Consider the following 14,156-nt stretch of genomic DNA (forward strand, 5'->3'; position numbering starts at 1 on the left):
CCTTTCTCGGGTATCAAAATATATCCATACCAAATTTTATGAAAATTGGTTCAGTAGTTTAGGCGTGATTGAGTAACAGACAGACAGAGTTACTTTCGCATTTACGGATTAATTGTCTTGACTGACTGGAGTATTAACGTTTTTCTGTTTTTATAGTTTAAGAGCTAGCGCGCGAGCAACTTTTGTCTCTGCAACTATTTTGTCTCTCCCATCAACTCTATGGGGAGTTGCGTCGCTACGTGCGCGCACTTTCTACTAAAGATGCTCTTGCACGCTAGCTCTAATTTTATACAATAGAAATTGTTTAATCTCTATGTAAGGTTTTTGTAAAAAATAAACAAAAAACTATAAATTCGTCAGGTTTTTTGAAACAAGTTTATATGATACATATTTGTAATTCTTATTTTATATAGAAATAAAACCAAAAATTCAATAATAATTAAAATTTATTTTATTTAAGAAATATTGATGTACATATTTTTTAAGGTTTACACTTTATATTATCCGACCTATATCGAGTAATACCTGTAACAAAAATAATCAAAATTAATATTCATATCTACAATGTATTAGTTGGAATTGGAAAATGAGGATACATCAGTAAAATTTGTCTTCAAAAGAATTCAAGATATATGCTTGTCAGTTTATTTCATCATTTAATAAGAATAATAAATACCTACATAAGATCTCTGACAAGAGTGAGATGGAGTGACACTTACTCTTATTATCCATTTCGGCTTCAAAGTTGGTACTTCGAGAGTTGAAATATCCTGTAACAATGAGTAAAATAAAGTTAATTCTAGAAGACCTTTGCACACATTGCCGTCATATTTTTCGGTTTCTCAGATGTTACCATACCATATTTGTCACCATGGTTTTGTGAGACAGGGATAACTAAGATGTTCATCATTAAAGTGAATTAACGGTTTTGCATTTCTTTCATTACTATCATAAATTTGTAAGAAATCAGTGATATACCTATCATATATTAACAATAAGTAAGCTAAACAAATTTAATCAAGTAATTTACCTGAATATATTTCCTTTTTTCAGCATTACTATTTCAAACAAACGTCACCTGTAAATAAATTAAAAGTAATAAACAATAATCTTCAATAATGACAGAAAAAACACTATGCTATAGAAAATTCAGATATTACCATACCATACTTTCCCCACGATTTTGTGAGACAGGGATAACTTTGATATTCATCATATTAAAATACACAGTTTATCATATTACATTATTATACTATGTCACGAGAATATTAATACTTTTTTTGCTAATTTGTTAATATATAATCTATACATAGTATATAAAATCTGTAGAAGGGTCAATTCTGTACAATGAAAATATTGAAAAAATAAATAGCAGGGGGTGTTACTGGATCGATACCAAGCCCAAATATGTGATTAAAACAATTTTTGTCTGTCTGTCTGTCTGTATGTTCAGGCATCACGTGAAAACTAACGGTTCGATTTCGATGAAACTTGGTATAATTATACCTTATTATCCTGGGCATAAAATAGGATACTTTTTATCCCGGAAAAATACGTAGAAAAAAAAATCGTAATTTTTCTTAATTTTTCCGCGCGGACGGAGTCGCGGGCGGAAGCTAGTTTGTTAATAAAAGGCTAAATAAATAAAACTTGATTTAAATAACCATAATAAAAACTTACCTTTCTTAAGTTTATTAGTCTTCAGCCACATTCACCTTCAGAATTTTTCATCTTATATTGTACCTGTAATAATAGATAATAAAAATTGAGTATGTTGTTTACATTTGAATTGCAATTTTTTATTAGCAAGATTATTAATCAGTAAAAAATGTTCATCAAAATTCTATGATATATGCTTGTAAATAGCATCATTTTAAATAATCTAAAAATAACATGGATCAGACAAATGAGCATTATTTTGTGTTGTAGTTAAGATTGTGTTCAATCTATACTAATATTATAAAGCTGAAGTGTTTGTTTGTTTGAACGCGCTAATCTCGGGAACTACTGGTCCGATCTGAAAAATTCTTTCAGTGTTAGATAGCTCATTTATCGAGGAAGGCTATAGGCTATATATCACCACGCTACGACCAACAGGAGTGGAGCCACAGGGGTGAAACCGCGTGGAGGAGCTAGTCATTAATATTTAAAAACCCTTTTTAGTAAAGTTAGCATAAAGAAACTAGTAACTTGTCTATTACATTGAAATAATTTAATAAATTATCATACACTTACATTTTAAAAAGGATGGTGTTGCTGCATCTCCCAAAAAGTTTCTGTAAATATAATTATAATTGTATAAGTATTGAAGAAAACCTTAAGAATCCTTCAATAAAATAAATAAAATAAATCAGTAAAATCGATCAACATAGCATTTCAGACTGGGGCGATAACTTATCATCATATATAAAATGAAGAATTTATTAATAAATTAAAATGAAAAGAGTATTAACAAATAAAAATATAGCAGTTATCGAAACTTGCAAATTTGTAGCATGTATGATACAGAGACGATGAAAAATTAAATGATTTTAAATGAACATAAGTCTATTTGCATATTTATAATATAGAAGCTATTTTTAAACTTACATAAATTTGGCAAGCCATGTCTGTAATCAGTGCTGTATATTGTTGCAAATTACCTATAAAAAAATAAAACTGTGATTAGTTACTGTCTCCAATAAAATCAAATCTACTTTTTAAGTAAGAAATCAGAAAAAATCAATCAACAAAGTCTATCTGACTGGGGCGATATCTTATTCATCATACAAATTACATTTTTTTTTAATTAAATAATTTATTATAACTTACATTTTAAAAGATAATTCCTGCAGTCAACTCTTGTAATATTTGAACTTTATAATCTGGAAAGAATAACAATTGTTATTATATAGCAATATGTTTAAAAACCCAAATAGAAGACAGGTAAAATAAAATCAGCAAAATCGATCAACAAAAATCTTCTGACTGGCTTCTATCAAATCATCATTTTAAATGTTATTCATTATGTAATATTTTAAAGAAAAATCTGGATGGGAATCACAGAGAAACAAGACATGGCAACAGATAATTAGTGCAATATATCTTACTACTTACCTCTTCTTAGTTTTTATTTCATTGTTTTCCAATGCAATATTTTCATGAAGACATTCTGTAAAAAAACATTGAAATGTTACTTTGATACATAGTTGGACAATAAATATAGTCTTATTAATTAAATTAAACATGTCACCGTCATCCCTTAGACATGCAGCTATAACAACTGCGCATCTTACACAGACTGTTTCAATGTTCCTAGCCAGAGTCAAGCATGCCAGATATTGCTGTGCACACATCGGCTTTGGTAGGGTAATTTTTAGGTAAATACAATAATTAATTTAACATGTAATGTAATTGATTAATAAGTAGCTCACCTTTGTAATGCAGCTACTTAAAGAGTAGATAGGTGTAGCTGGAGCATAAGTACCTGAAATCATAATAATATGTAGAAATTTATTTAAACCAAAAATATTTATCATTTGAATATTGTATGTTCAGAAAAATCGATCATCAAATTTCAGCTAGGGGCGATACAATGTACATCATTTTAACATAATTACGAAAAAGAAGACTATAACAATATTTAAACTTACCTATTAAACTTCATAGAAGATTTACTGTCGTTGATCACTCCAACTTACCTATAAACAAAGTTAAGAAATAAGTACACCATACAGAAACTATATTTTCCTAACTTATACAGCATTATACAAAAATGATGCAATAAATGTCACCGTCATCCCTTAGACATGCAGCTATAATAACTGCACATCTTACACAGACTGTTTCAATGTTCCTAGCCAGAGTCAAGCATGCCAGAGATTGCTGTGCACACATCGGCTTTGGTAGGGTAGTGATATCATTTTAAATGAAGTCATTGCTAGAATTCATAATTTATAACTCAATGAAATTGAAAAAGTTATTTTACTATGAAAATCTTTATAGGAAAAATTGTTGCTGATTAATGTGTATGTCATAGGAATTAAAGATAGAAGAAGAAACAATGATGGCAAAGGTAATAGATACTTACTTATTGTTTGTGGTGTCATGGTATTTTAAATTTCCATGTGCGGACACTTCACATCTGAAATAAAATGGCCTCTATCAATAATTTGCTTCTATGGATGGTAGTTTTTATAAACATTTTTAAAATGTCAGTTTAAACGGTAAGTTTGAAATCACTGAAGTTCATCCGAACGAGACATAAATTAATCATCATTATACATTAAATTGAATTGAATGAATGAATGCACAATTGCACATTAATTTAATAAACTTACATGATTTCAATCCGCTTGATTACATTTTCGTCCAAACATTTTTTCACTGCAGCACATCTGAAAGAACAAATAATTTTATGTGATACATTTTTAATAAAGACTAAATTATTTTAATACTTATTTCTTCAGTTACTTTGGTAAAAGTATAATCAATGATATATCATACGAACGAGACTATGTGAAGTCATCATAAAAATCTATTAATAAAAATGATATTAAAAGTTATCAAGTACAAACTTACATTTTGCATTAGCATTTTGAGGTTATGCGCTCTTCATCTGAAAAATAAAACAAATTGAGTAAAAAAACAAACACTGCAATGTAAAATATATAATAAACTCACCTCATTTCAAAATTTAAGGAACTAATTTATGGATATTGGATCAAGACAAGAAACAGTTAATTCAGCTAAAAGTAATTCTTTATTATGATTGTCCTGCATATTTTAACACATGTTATTTAGGGCACAAAACTAGAATTACTTCTTTGCTGGTTTAGCAGCGGGTGCCTTTTTCGTGCGGAGTTTCTTCGCTGCTGATTTCGGGACATTTCTCTTTCCGAAAGCACCACTCCTTGCAGCTTTGACCTTCAAGCTCTTGAATACGACTGTTCTGGCACGGTTCCTCTTGACGCGGGCTGATGTGAGCTTAAACCTGTCGTAGTCAGTCATCTGTGCACGCTTTTCTTTGTTTGCAAGCTTTTGAGCCCATTGGCTTTCAGCCCATTTTTCATTTAATTTAGCGTCAGTCCACGCTTTCCTTACAACACGTGTGGGGGCTGTGAAGGGGTAGCTAAGACGGAACTTTGTAAGGTGCAGTTGGTTGAGGCGGATCTTTTGGCGTGGGACTCCGCTGCCGGGTCCATCTACAAGAGCACGCGTCTGGTCAATGACGTCCACGATACTGACAAGTTTTCCCTTCAAGGGACCCTCAGCTACCAGGGCAACGCGCCCTGGCTCAACATATCGTGCGAAAGGCATGACGTCCTGAAAAAACGGACATGGTTATTTATATAGTAACGATACATTTATAATATCACTGCACTTTGTATAGGTACTTAAACAACGAACATGAACTAACAATAAGCCGAATTAAGGTGACATAAACATTACTAAAAACACTTCAAATCGCCAAATGCAAGGTAAAATCCATTAACTGAGATATTATATTTTAATAAATGAACGTGAAACTGAGATAATTTAAACACATATACACAGATTTAAATGGATAAAAATATGCTAACCTTAAAACGTCTTTACAAACGCGGAACACTAAAGTGAAAGACTCTGTCAAACAACCACAGACAAAATTACGATTTTTTTTAGAACTCTATGGGTTTATGTCAGTTCTATGATTTTTGGTAGATTATGCTGTGTGCAGACACCATACGGAAAAAATATTAATGAAGGTTGAAGGCCTTGCCTTTGTTTGGATAGCAAATTTAATTTTATGATATTTTTTATTAATTAAAATTGATGTTCTCACTAGAAAATATCCTACGCGACTTTTATTAAATGTACGTCTATAAAGTTCATAATGATCGTGTAGAAGCAACACAATGCGGGAAATTTAAATAATTCGTTGCTACGTGACCACGATTTATTGTAAACAAATATTTGATCGTGCTAATTGTGACTTATTTACCGAAGGGAATAATGCGGTTTAAATATTTTAAAACTTTGTTGGAATCTCAGGTAAAACTAATAATTGTTTTTGTGAATTTGAAATTAAATACTTCGGATATGTAATGTATTATAATTTACAATCGCCGTCTTTCGTTAGTGGTTCTGCCTTAGGGTGAATGTTTTATTATTACGTACCTATAAAAATGCCTATAAATTGTTTCTTTTTAAATATTACAGGACACTGACCAACCTATTGCTGATATAAGTTGGTCGCCTAATAATGTAAAATTAGCTGTGGCGACTTGCGATAGGCTAATTCTTCTCTTCGACGGAGATGGGATCCGACGAGACAAGTTTAGCACAAAACCCGCTGATTCCGCAGCTGGAAAGAAATCTTATACGATTACGAGTATGTATAGAAAAAAAAATCATTCATAACACTTACGCATAAGTCTAATACCCAGTAATTAAATCTGAATTTTTGATATTAAGTATAGTGTTTAACTTAAAATACAAGTAACGTATAAAAATGCTGTTTAGATCAAATAACTACTCAATTTAAAAATACATAGATTTGTATTTTCTTTTTAGGTATAGTGTTCAGTGAAAATTCGGAGCTGCTAGGCGTGGCGCAGAGCGATAACATGGTGTTCGTTTATCGGGTGGGTGCGGATTGGAGCGGGAAAAAAGTTATCTGTAATAAATTTCCTTTGACTGGAGCACCCTTGCATTTATTGCCCGCTGAGAACGGATTTTTCACAGGAACCAGCGATGGCAAGATAAGGTTGTTATAAATGTCTGTTTGATTGTATGAAAATATGTAAAAGACGATCAATAATTAATCAAATTAAAAACCGTTTATTTATCAAAATGTATTTGAAACTGGTTTGTGTCGACTTATATTTATGAACCAATATTATATTTGGTATGTTTTTTGAGTCGACAAAATATCTATTGTTAAAAACTATAAACTGCAGTATTTAAATCTACTCTTTAGATTTAAGTTTCACTTCTGACATGTGTGCCGAGCACAGAAGTGAAACTTCTTTGGCAAGATTCAAAGATAGGTACCAAAATCGTCGCTTTACTTCATGTAACGGTACTTCATACTACGCTTTACTTTACGGACGTGACGGTATTGCCATGACACTATTAGTTGAAATTTTACTCTCAACGTACCTACTTAATATACATAAAGAAGTTTCACTTCAAAACAAACAGTATTATTTGCAGGCAATTAGACTGCAAAAGCAACAAGAGCTCAAGTCTCTGGTCAGCGGGCACGTGTTGTGTGTCGCTCGCTAGAAGCAGCGACGCGAGTGTAGCCTCCGGCCATGTTGATGGCACAATCTATTTGAATGGCCGACTGCTTCTGCGGTACGCTTTGCCGCCAACTGTTTTGGTGTTTATACCACCGTATGTGAGTAATATTTCTAAGTAATATGCTTGAATTAAGGTCCACCCGGTTGAATGTGGTTTTTTTTTTAAGTTTATTTAATAAATAAAGTTTGTTTTGATATACCCTCATTTATTAAAATCAAAAATTGTTCATGGATGAAGTAAATCTGTATTTGTAGCATCATTGGTGTAAGTGGTCAATTTTTTATGTACTTATCCTTCTATTCTAATATTAGGTCAAATTCTGTTTTTTTTCGTTAGCTTTTGGTAGGATCGTGTGACGGCAGGATCGCGGTGTACGAAGCAACGCGCGGTGCTTTGTTGCGAAGTATCGAGCCCACTTTGCCACCAGATAGGAAGGACTTTGTATCAGCCGCGCCTAGCCCGTCTGGACAGGTAGTTACTAATTATAATTTATCTAATTATTTATTGGCACTTTAAATAGGAAATGCATGAATAAGTTGTGAACTATGAACCTATGAACCATGAATATTGTTATAGTGTTAATATTTTAAGCCTGATTTTTAAACATTTCAAATTAAAAAAAAAGTAAGAATATTGTTATTATAATAATATTAATAAAATATTTTCACAGACGGTAGCATTTGGCGTCTTCGACGGGTGTCTCATAGGCGAGGTGAAGGAATCTGGTACCGTAGAACTCAGCCCACTAAACATCGGCAACTTGTACTCGACACGTGCGCTCGCGTGGAGCGGCGATGGCACCAAACTCGCACTCGCTTCGCAGACTGGGGCTGTTATAGTACTGGAAGCGGTACTTAGGTTCGAAATCTATTTTAAAGTGAAACTTTTATTACATCGTCTCAAACTTTTTGGTCTGTGTAGCGCATGTCGCGTGACGCACGATACGTACGATAATTATCGTACAAAAACGATAATTTTTAGTTATCTTATTTGTACGATACTTATTTGTCTATAGTGTGAAAAAAAGTTTCACTTTTACCGTGGTTTCATAAAACCACACAACATTTTATTTATAGGCAATAGGGTTCAGTGTTTTGGAGGATTGTCTCATAGGCGAGGTAAAGGAGTCCGGTATTGAATGAATGAATGAAGGAGTCCGGTATTGTTCGTGAGACTTAGGTAATACCAGATTAATTATAAGCCGTATAGGGTCAGCGTTTTCATTAGCTTACCAATTTATGCTTACAACCTTTGTTATATTAATTATAAAATTTTCCTCATTGTCTATCTTATTTTATACCGCAAAATAGAGTGATATAATATTTGTCGTTCTAAAGACACTCACCTGAAATCCAGTGCACGCAACGCTATGAAACGTATATTCCACCAATTGCACACGAAAATCAACCCACTCACTATGACCATACAGTTGATTGTCGAACGTACCTTTAAATTCTAATTACAATACAAACGATAACCAACCAACTCCCCATCAGCATACAGACATACATTTTTGTATGTAAACTGTGCCAGGTCCTGGGTATGGCGCGACTCGGTGTCTGTACAACACGTGAGCGCGCGGCGAGTGCTGCTCACTCGCCTCGCTCGAGACGCACCACCACTCACTGTTACTTCCAACTATGCGGATATTTATACGGTTAAATTTATAGGTAAGTAAAATAAGTAGGTAAACCTTGTGGGATATAAAGCGGATTTAATTCACACTGTTTTATCGTAATAATAATTTGCCTATTAATTGTAGGTAATGATTGGTATGCGGTATGCCGTACAGCGAGCACATTGATATTATGTGATATAGCGCGGGGCTTAACTAGTGAGGTGAGTTCTATCATGTATCAAACAATTATTGATTCTATCGCCATTCGTAAAAAACACCTTGATATAGACGTTACTCTGCCAAGACTTATATTTTTCTTGTACACCCAAAAAACACATAATTTTTTTTCTTGGAAAATTTCGATTTTTTACATTACTTTGATGTCCTCTAAATAAGTATTATAGCACATATTTATATTTATTAGATAACATGGTCGGGTAGCGGGGAACGTATATACGCGGCGGTGGGCGGCGCGTGCTTGCTGCATCGCGCGGGAGAACTCAGCGTGGTGGAGTACGGGCTTGATAGAGTTCTGCATACTGTGAGTTTTTTTACGTGATAGTGGTATGGGTAAATTGATTTTAGGGTTATATTGAAGTTAAATGTAAGTGTTATTATCATGTTAAAAATTACAAAGATGGGTATAGAAATATCTATAGATCCTTTATGCAAAAGTGCTAGAATGCATTGAAATTTGGTCAAATCAGGCGATGTTTTTAAAATAAAATAAATTTATCTATATTTCCTACCACGTAAAACTTGTATTTTGGCATTCTAAAACTGTTCTTAAAATTAATATAGTTCTAGAGAATGGTCGCAAGATTTAATTAGTCAATCCTACAGAAAAAAAACACGCTTTTGACGGAACGGTCACGGAATATAAAACTGGCGACCATCCAATTATATGTGAATTTTGAGAAAAGTTTTAGAGTATTCTAATTCAATACCAAAATGCAATATTCTGCCTATGTGATTTTCCGAAGGGAACCCCCTATAACTACTGGTCTATTATGATTATAAGTGAGTATTATGTCTCCGAAGGTGCGTACTGAGCGCGTAAACCCGCACGTACTGAGCGTGCGCATCAACGAGCGGAGCGACATAAGTGGAGATAGGAAACATCTCGCCTATTTACTGGACAGGCAAACACTAGCCGTTGTCGATCTTGTTACTGGTTCGTATTTCTGAAAAATTTACTGTAAGATGGTAAATGTATATAGTGAGTGTTCGAAGTCCCTTTTTCTGTGAATATGAACTAATTACGACCCTACTTGGAGATATTAAATTGTCGTAAATCCTTTTTTTTCTGCTTATCCTGATTTTTATAAGAGTGTTTTATGTACTCGAGTATTATTTATTTAATCATTTAAAACTTGGTACAAAAATACAGGTATACAGTTAGGCCAATGGTGGCACGAGGCACGAATCGACTGGCTCGAGCTGAACGAAAGTGGTCACCTATTGTTGTTCCGCGACACTCGCAGACGACTCGCCTTGTTGAAGCTGGATAGTGGTGATAAGGTGTGTGTTAAGATATCAAACGGATTTTTTTGGCGGAACAAGAAAGAGAGCAATTGGGCACATAAGAAATTACCACAACTTATTTGTGTGGTTAGTAGCCACAGAAACACTTGTAACATCGGTGTTCAATGTGCGAATTAATGATTGTCTGGGCGATTGTCCCGGCTTTGTTCGGGCTAAAAAATCAAAATATAGCCTATTTTGTTCGCTAACGATGTATGTAGCTTAAAACCAATTAAACAAAATTCAAATAATCTCTCTGTATGTTAGGTAATATTCTAACGTACTGTAAGGGTTCAAAATGGGCTATTTAAATTTAATATCAATGTATCAACTATTGAAAAAATACATTTATATATTATATTTTGTGTTTAGGAAATCATAGCGAGCGGTGTGAGCTTCGTGCAATGGATCGAAAATAGTGACGCAATCGTGGCACAGACACCTACGCATTTGTTGATTTGGTAATTTGTTTGAAATAAATAACTTTTACTTATCTCTATGTAATAAATACTTGCCCGATTATTTTAATCCTTTAGCTTAAATAATTTGTTGAATATCGCATTACAAAGATTTCAAAAATGAGTAAATTTACCGTCTTAGGTCTGCTTTTCCACCAATATTGAAGCGTTAGTATATTAATTACAAACACATTCCTCACACATGCATGCGGTGGAAAAGCACCTTTATGCCATTTTACGAGTGAGATTTTTATATTATTAACTAGCTGTGCCCGCGACTTCGTCCGCGTGGAATAGTGACTGCATAGTAGTTACTAATTAACTTAATTATTGAGTAAACACGTACTACCATAAATAATTAAAAGAACTGATAGTAAAATTTATTACCGGACTGAGCTAAAAAATAAAAAAAATAAATGCCTAATTAATTTTCTACGTATTTCTTTTAAATTATGTTATATTATTTTTAAGCACCATGGGGGAGGCGAGCCAATTTCTTCCTTCCTTGCACTTTGCCCTTTCATATGCCCCGCTTGAGTATATTATTTGACCACATTCGATTATTGTTCATTCCCACTTTTACCCATATATAGGTATAATAAATGGATGAACCGATTTTGATTAAATATGTCTAATTATACTTTACACGTCATGCCCTTTCATTTGATATGTCACTTGAGTATATTTGACAAAATTCATTTTTTTATTACCACTTTTATACCTATATCAAATAAATGGATGAACCGATTTTGATAAAATTTGACTTATTGTTACTGATAGGTCGTTCACTTTCATTTCACTTTTACCCCTATATACCTAGATATAATAAATGGATGAACCGATTTTGATACACTTTATCTAAGAACCAGCGTCGGAAAATATGCTGCCTAACAAAAAAACCGCATCTAATTCGGATTACCTGTTAGCGAGCTACGGTGGCACAAACAGACACACACACACACAGACAAACATAGCGATCAAAAACTTATCACCCAACTTTTTGCCTCGGGAGTTAAAAATATAATACGACATAATTTAAAGGACATTTTATGTATAAAATTTACCTAGAAAAAAACATAATTCTAATTTGACCCCTTCCCCCCTACTACTTCAGCTGACCCCACTCCCCTTCCCACCTTTGGGGACTTTCGATATGATCACCTGGACATTTATAGGAATAACTGTAACAGATAACTTATATCGTACACTGTAGGTACAGTGTACAATAAATAGAATGCCTTAGCAAATGTTCGCCGTGAATACTTAAATGGTCATAACTTTTTTGTTTACGAACCGATTGACATGAAATAAACACTAAATGTTAAATGAAGATTACTCCAATATATTAGTGAAAACCGCATCTAAATAGGAGAAGCCGTTTCTGAGATTAGCGTGCACGAACATACAGACAAACAGACAAACAGACAAAAAATTTTTTAACTACAGTTTTGGGTTTGGGATCGATTTAATAATAACACCTGCTAATATTTTTTCATATTTCCATTGTACAGACACCGCTTTTCTAGAATTTTATTATATTTATTGATGATGATGATTTGGAAAATTCAATCGGTCGTAATAATATTTATTAAGTTACACTTAAATACATAGTAATAAAAAACGACGTGTGGCACTCGGGGACTGCCGCGGAAAGCTATTGCATGCTATGCCTTCAAGCCACACCTCCGCCCGTCGGAGTGGGTAGCGTGAGGTTTTTTCGTTACGGAATTTCTCGATTCGGTCCCCGCGCTCAAGGCCCGCGATAGAAGCTATGCAATAGCTTAAAATATTATTTCAGGTACAGTGGATGGGAAGCGAGTTGTGTAGAAATGTGCGAGTGCAGCGGTGGCACAGTGGTCGATGTGAGCGATATGCGAGTATCGCTCGACGGTGGACTCGTGCCCTATGTGCAGTTGGACGAACATCGCTTAGCTTTTAGTGAGTGATCATGTTTTAGTGGTTTATCACTTATGTGAATTGATTTACAATGTTTTTGAGGTTATGTATAAAATGTTGAGAATTTGTTAAATTGATAGATGGATAAAATTTAGATTGAAAATTTGATAGGTGGCCATATATCGGCTTTAACTCCGATTCTACGTGAATTTCATGAAGGCCGTAAATAAGGTGGATTCAAATACACATATCACATATTATCGTTATTATAGTCGAGCCAATTTAATAGGCAACATTTGACGTCTATCAATTTTATCTTCGAAGAGAGGTAACCTGCTTTTTTTTTTTTTTTTTTAATATTTAATGGCCTGGTTACGAGACCTTTAAGCCAATTCTTATTTTTCATCAAAAATGTTCAAGATATTTTTCCTTCATTTGTCCGTAATTAGATCGTTCCCACAGTATTTTTAAAAACATCGATTAAAGTGTATTAATCGATACGGATTTGAAACATTTGTCAATCGAATTTATTAATTTATGATGATTTTTATTCACAAGTAATCAATGCATTCGATTCTACATGTCAAATTTCGATTTTTAAAGTAACGTCTCTAGTATTTAAAAAGAAAAAAGGTTTATTGACACAAAATTGTAGCGACGTCAGTTCTTCAATTCAGAAATTGTTTATTATGTTTAGGATGGTTTATCAGTAAAATGAAATCTTAAAATTACTTGTATCGGTCATTATTATTATAAATATGTAATCGTAATTAAAAAAAGTTAAGCAAATGTGCAGTTCTAACAAAACGAAATATCATATTATTGTATGTCGTCGTTACTAGGTTACGTTGTTGAATTTTGTTGAACTGTCAAATGTTGCCTATTAAAATGGCTCTACTATAGTAATCTGAGTCCCTGTTATCAATTATCATACCAAAGTAGGTACCTACTGCTGAATTAATTGATGAATGCATGCACATTTCAATGTGCATGCATTTTGTGTTTAGGTGTTTACAAATAAATTAACTATACATATTTATAACCTTACATTGAAAGTCTGAATTATTTTAATATTTTCAAACTCAAACTCATACTCAAACATTCATTTATTCAATTAGGCTACTTTTTAGTAGCAATTTCGAATCGTTATTATAATACATAAGTATTTTTAACATTTACCACCTTTTACCATTTTATTCCATTCAGATAACGCGTTACGCAGTGGGGATCTATCGGGATGTGCGCAATATTTAGACTCTGTCAGCAATTCAGCTGATTTGGCGCCATTTTGGCGGCAACTCGCCGAACGCGCGCTTGCTAAACAGGATATTCAGGTGATGGTTGTTTATTACAAACGTTTATTATGGAAATAATATAGAAGTAAAAAATGATGT

General features: G+C 33.3%; 2 protein-coding genes and 1 long non-coding RNA gene across 5 annotated transcripts in view; 1 reads left to right on the forward strand and 2 right to left on the reverse strand.

Annotated features, from left to right (window-relative positions):
• Positions 1-428: 428 nt before the first annotated feature.
• On the reverse strand, positions 429-4,478 carry LOC123694441. 2 transcript variants are annotated; one of them, XR_006751809.1, is made up of 12 exons: positions 4,320-4,478; positions 4,070-4,123; positions 3,633-3,680; positions 3,414-3,466; positions 3,097-3,151; positions 2,812-2,864; positions 2,590-2,642; positions 2,236-2,276; positions 1,681-1,743; positions 1,031-1,078; positions 720-770; positions 429-525 (listed from the first exon to the last, which is right to left on the reverse strand). It is a non-coding gene; the product is annotated as an uncharacterized LOC123694441 (long non-coding RNA). The 2 variants fall into 2 exon arrangements; XR_006751808.1 differs by lacking the exon at positions 4,320-4,478 and having other exon boundaries at positions 4,070-4,258.
• Positions 4,479-4,722: 244 nt separating this feature from the next.
• Positions 4,723-5,693, reverse strand: LOC123694442 (60S ribosomal protein L14). 2 transcript variants are annotated; one of them, XM_045639883.1, is made up of 2 exons: positions 5,562-5,693; positions 4,723-5,304 (listed from the first exon to the last, which is right to left on the reverse strand). In XM_045639883.1, the coding sequence occupies exon 2, from the start codon at positions 5,296-5,298 to the stop codon at positions 4,798-4,800; it is 501 nt and encodes a 166-aa protein (XP_045495839.1). In that variant the 5' UTR covers positions 5,299-5,304; positions 5,562-5,693; the 3' UTR covers positions 4,723-4,797. The 2 variants fall into 2 exon arrangements, with proteins under 2 accessions (XP_045495839.1, XP_045495841.1); XM_045639885.1 differs by lacking the exon at positions 5,562-5,693 and adding an exon at positions 5,376-5,517.
• Positions 5,694-5,973: 280 nt separating this feature from the next.
• LOC123694443 (intraflagellar transport protein 172 homolog) overlaps positions 5,974-14,156 on the forward strand; it is a 30,248-nt gene continuing 22,065 nt past the window's right edge. Inside the window, exons 1-14 of the mRNA XM_045639886.1 lie at positions 5,974-6,012; positions 6,181-6,352; positions 6,535-6,727; positions 7,177-7,363; positions 7,603-7,737; positions 7,937-8,124; positions 8,800-8,936; positions 9,029-9,105; positions 9,309-9,425; positions 9,926-10,058; positions 10,275-10,405; positions 10,781-10,869; positions 12,665-12,804; positions 13,969-14,096. Of these exons, the coding sequence (XP_045495842.1) occupies positions 5,974-6,012; positions 6,181-6,352; positions 6,535-6,727; positions 7,177-7,363; positions 7,603-7,737; positions 7,937-8,124; positions 8,800-8,936; positions 9,029-9,105; positions 9,309-9,425; positions 9,926-10,058; positions 10,275-10,405; positions 10,781-10,869; positions 12,665-12,804; positions 13,969-14,096 (1,866 nt within the window). The remainder of the gene's footprint in view (positions 6,013-6,180; positions 6,353-6,534; positions 6,728-7,176; positions 7,364-7,602; positions 7,738-7,936; positions 8,125-8,799; positions 8,937-9,028; positions 9,106-9,308; positions 9,426-9,925; positions 10,059-10,274; positions 10,406-10,780; positions 10,870-12,664; positions 12,805-13,968; positions 14,097-14,156) is intronic.

This window comes from Colias croceus, chromosome 9 (genome assembly GCF_905220415.1).
Source record: "Colias croceus chromosome 9, ilColCroc2.1".
Classification (NCBI taxonomy): Eukaryota; Metazoa; Arthropoda; class Insecta; order Lepidoptera; family Pieridae; genus Colias; species Colias croceus.

Coding starts and splice junctions, on each gene's coding strand:
- LOC123694442 (XM_045639883.1), bottom strand. CDS start 5,298: ATGCCTTTCGCACGATATGTTGAGCCAGGGCGCGTTGCCCTGGTAGCT.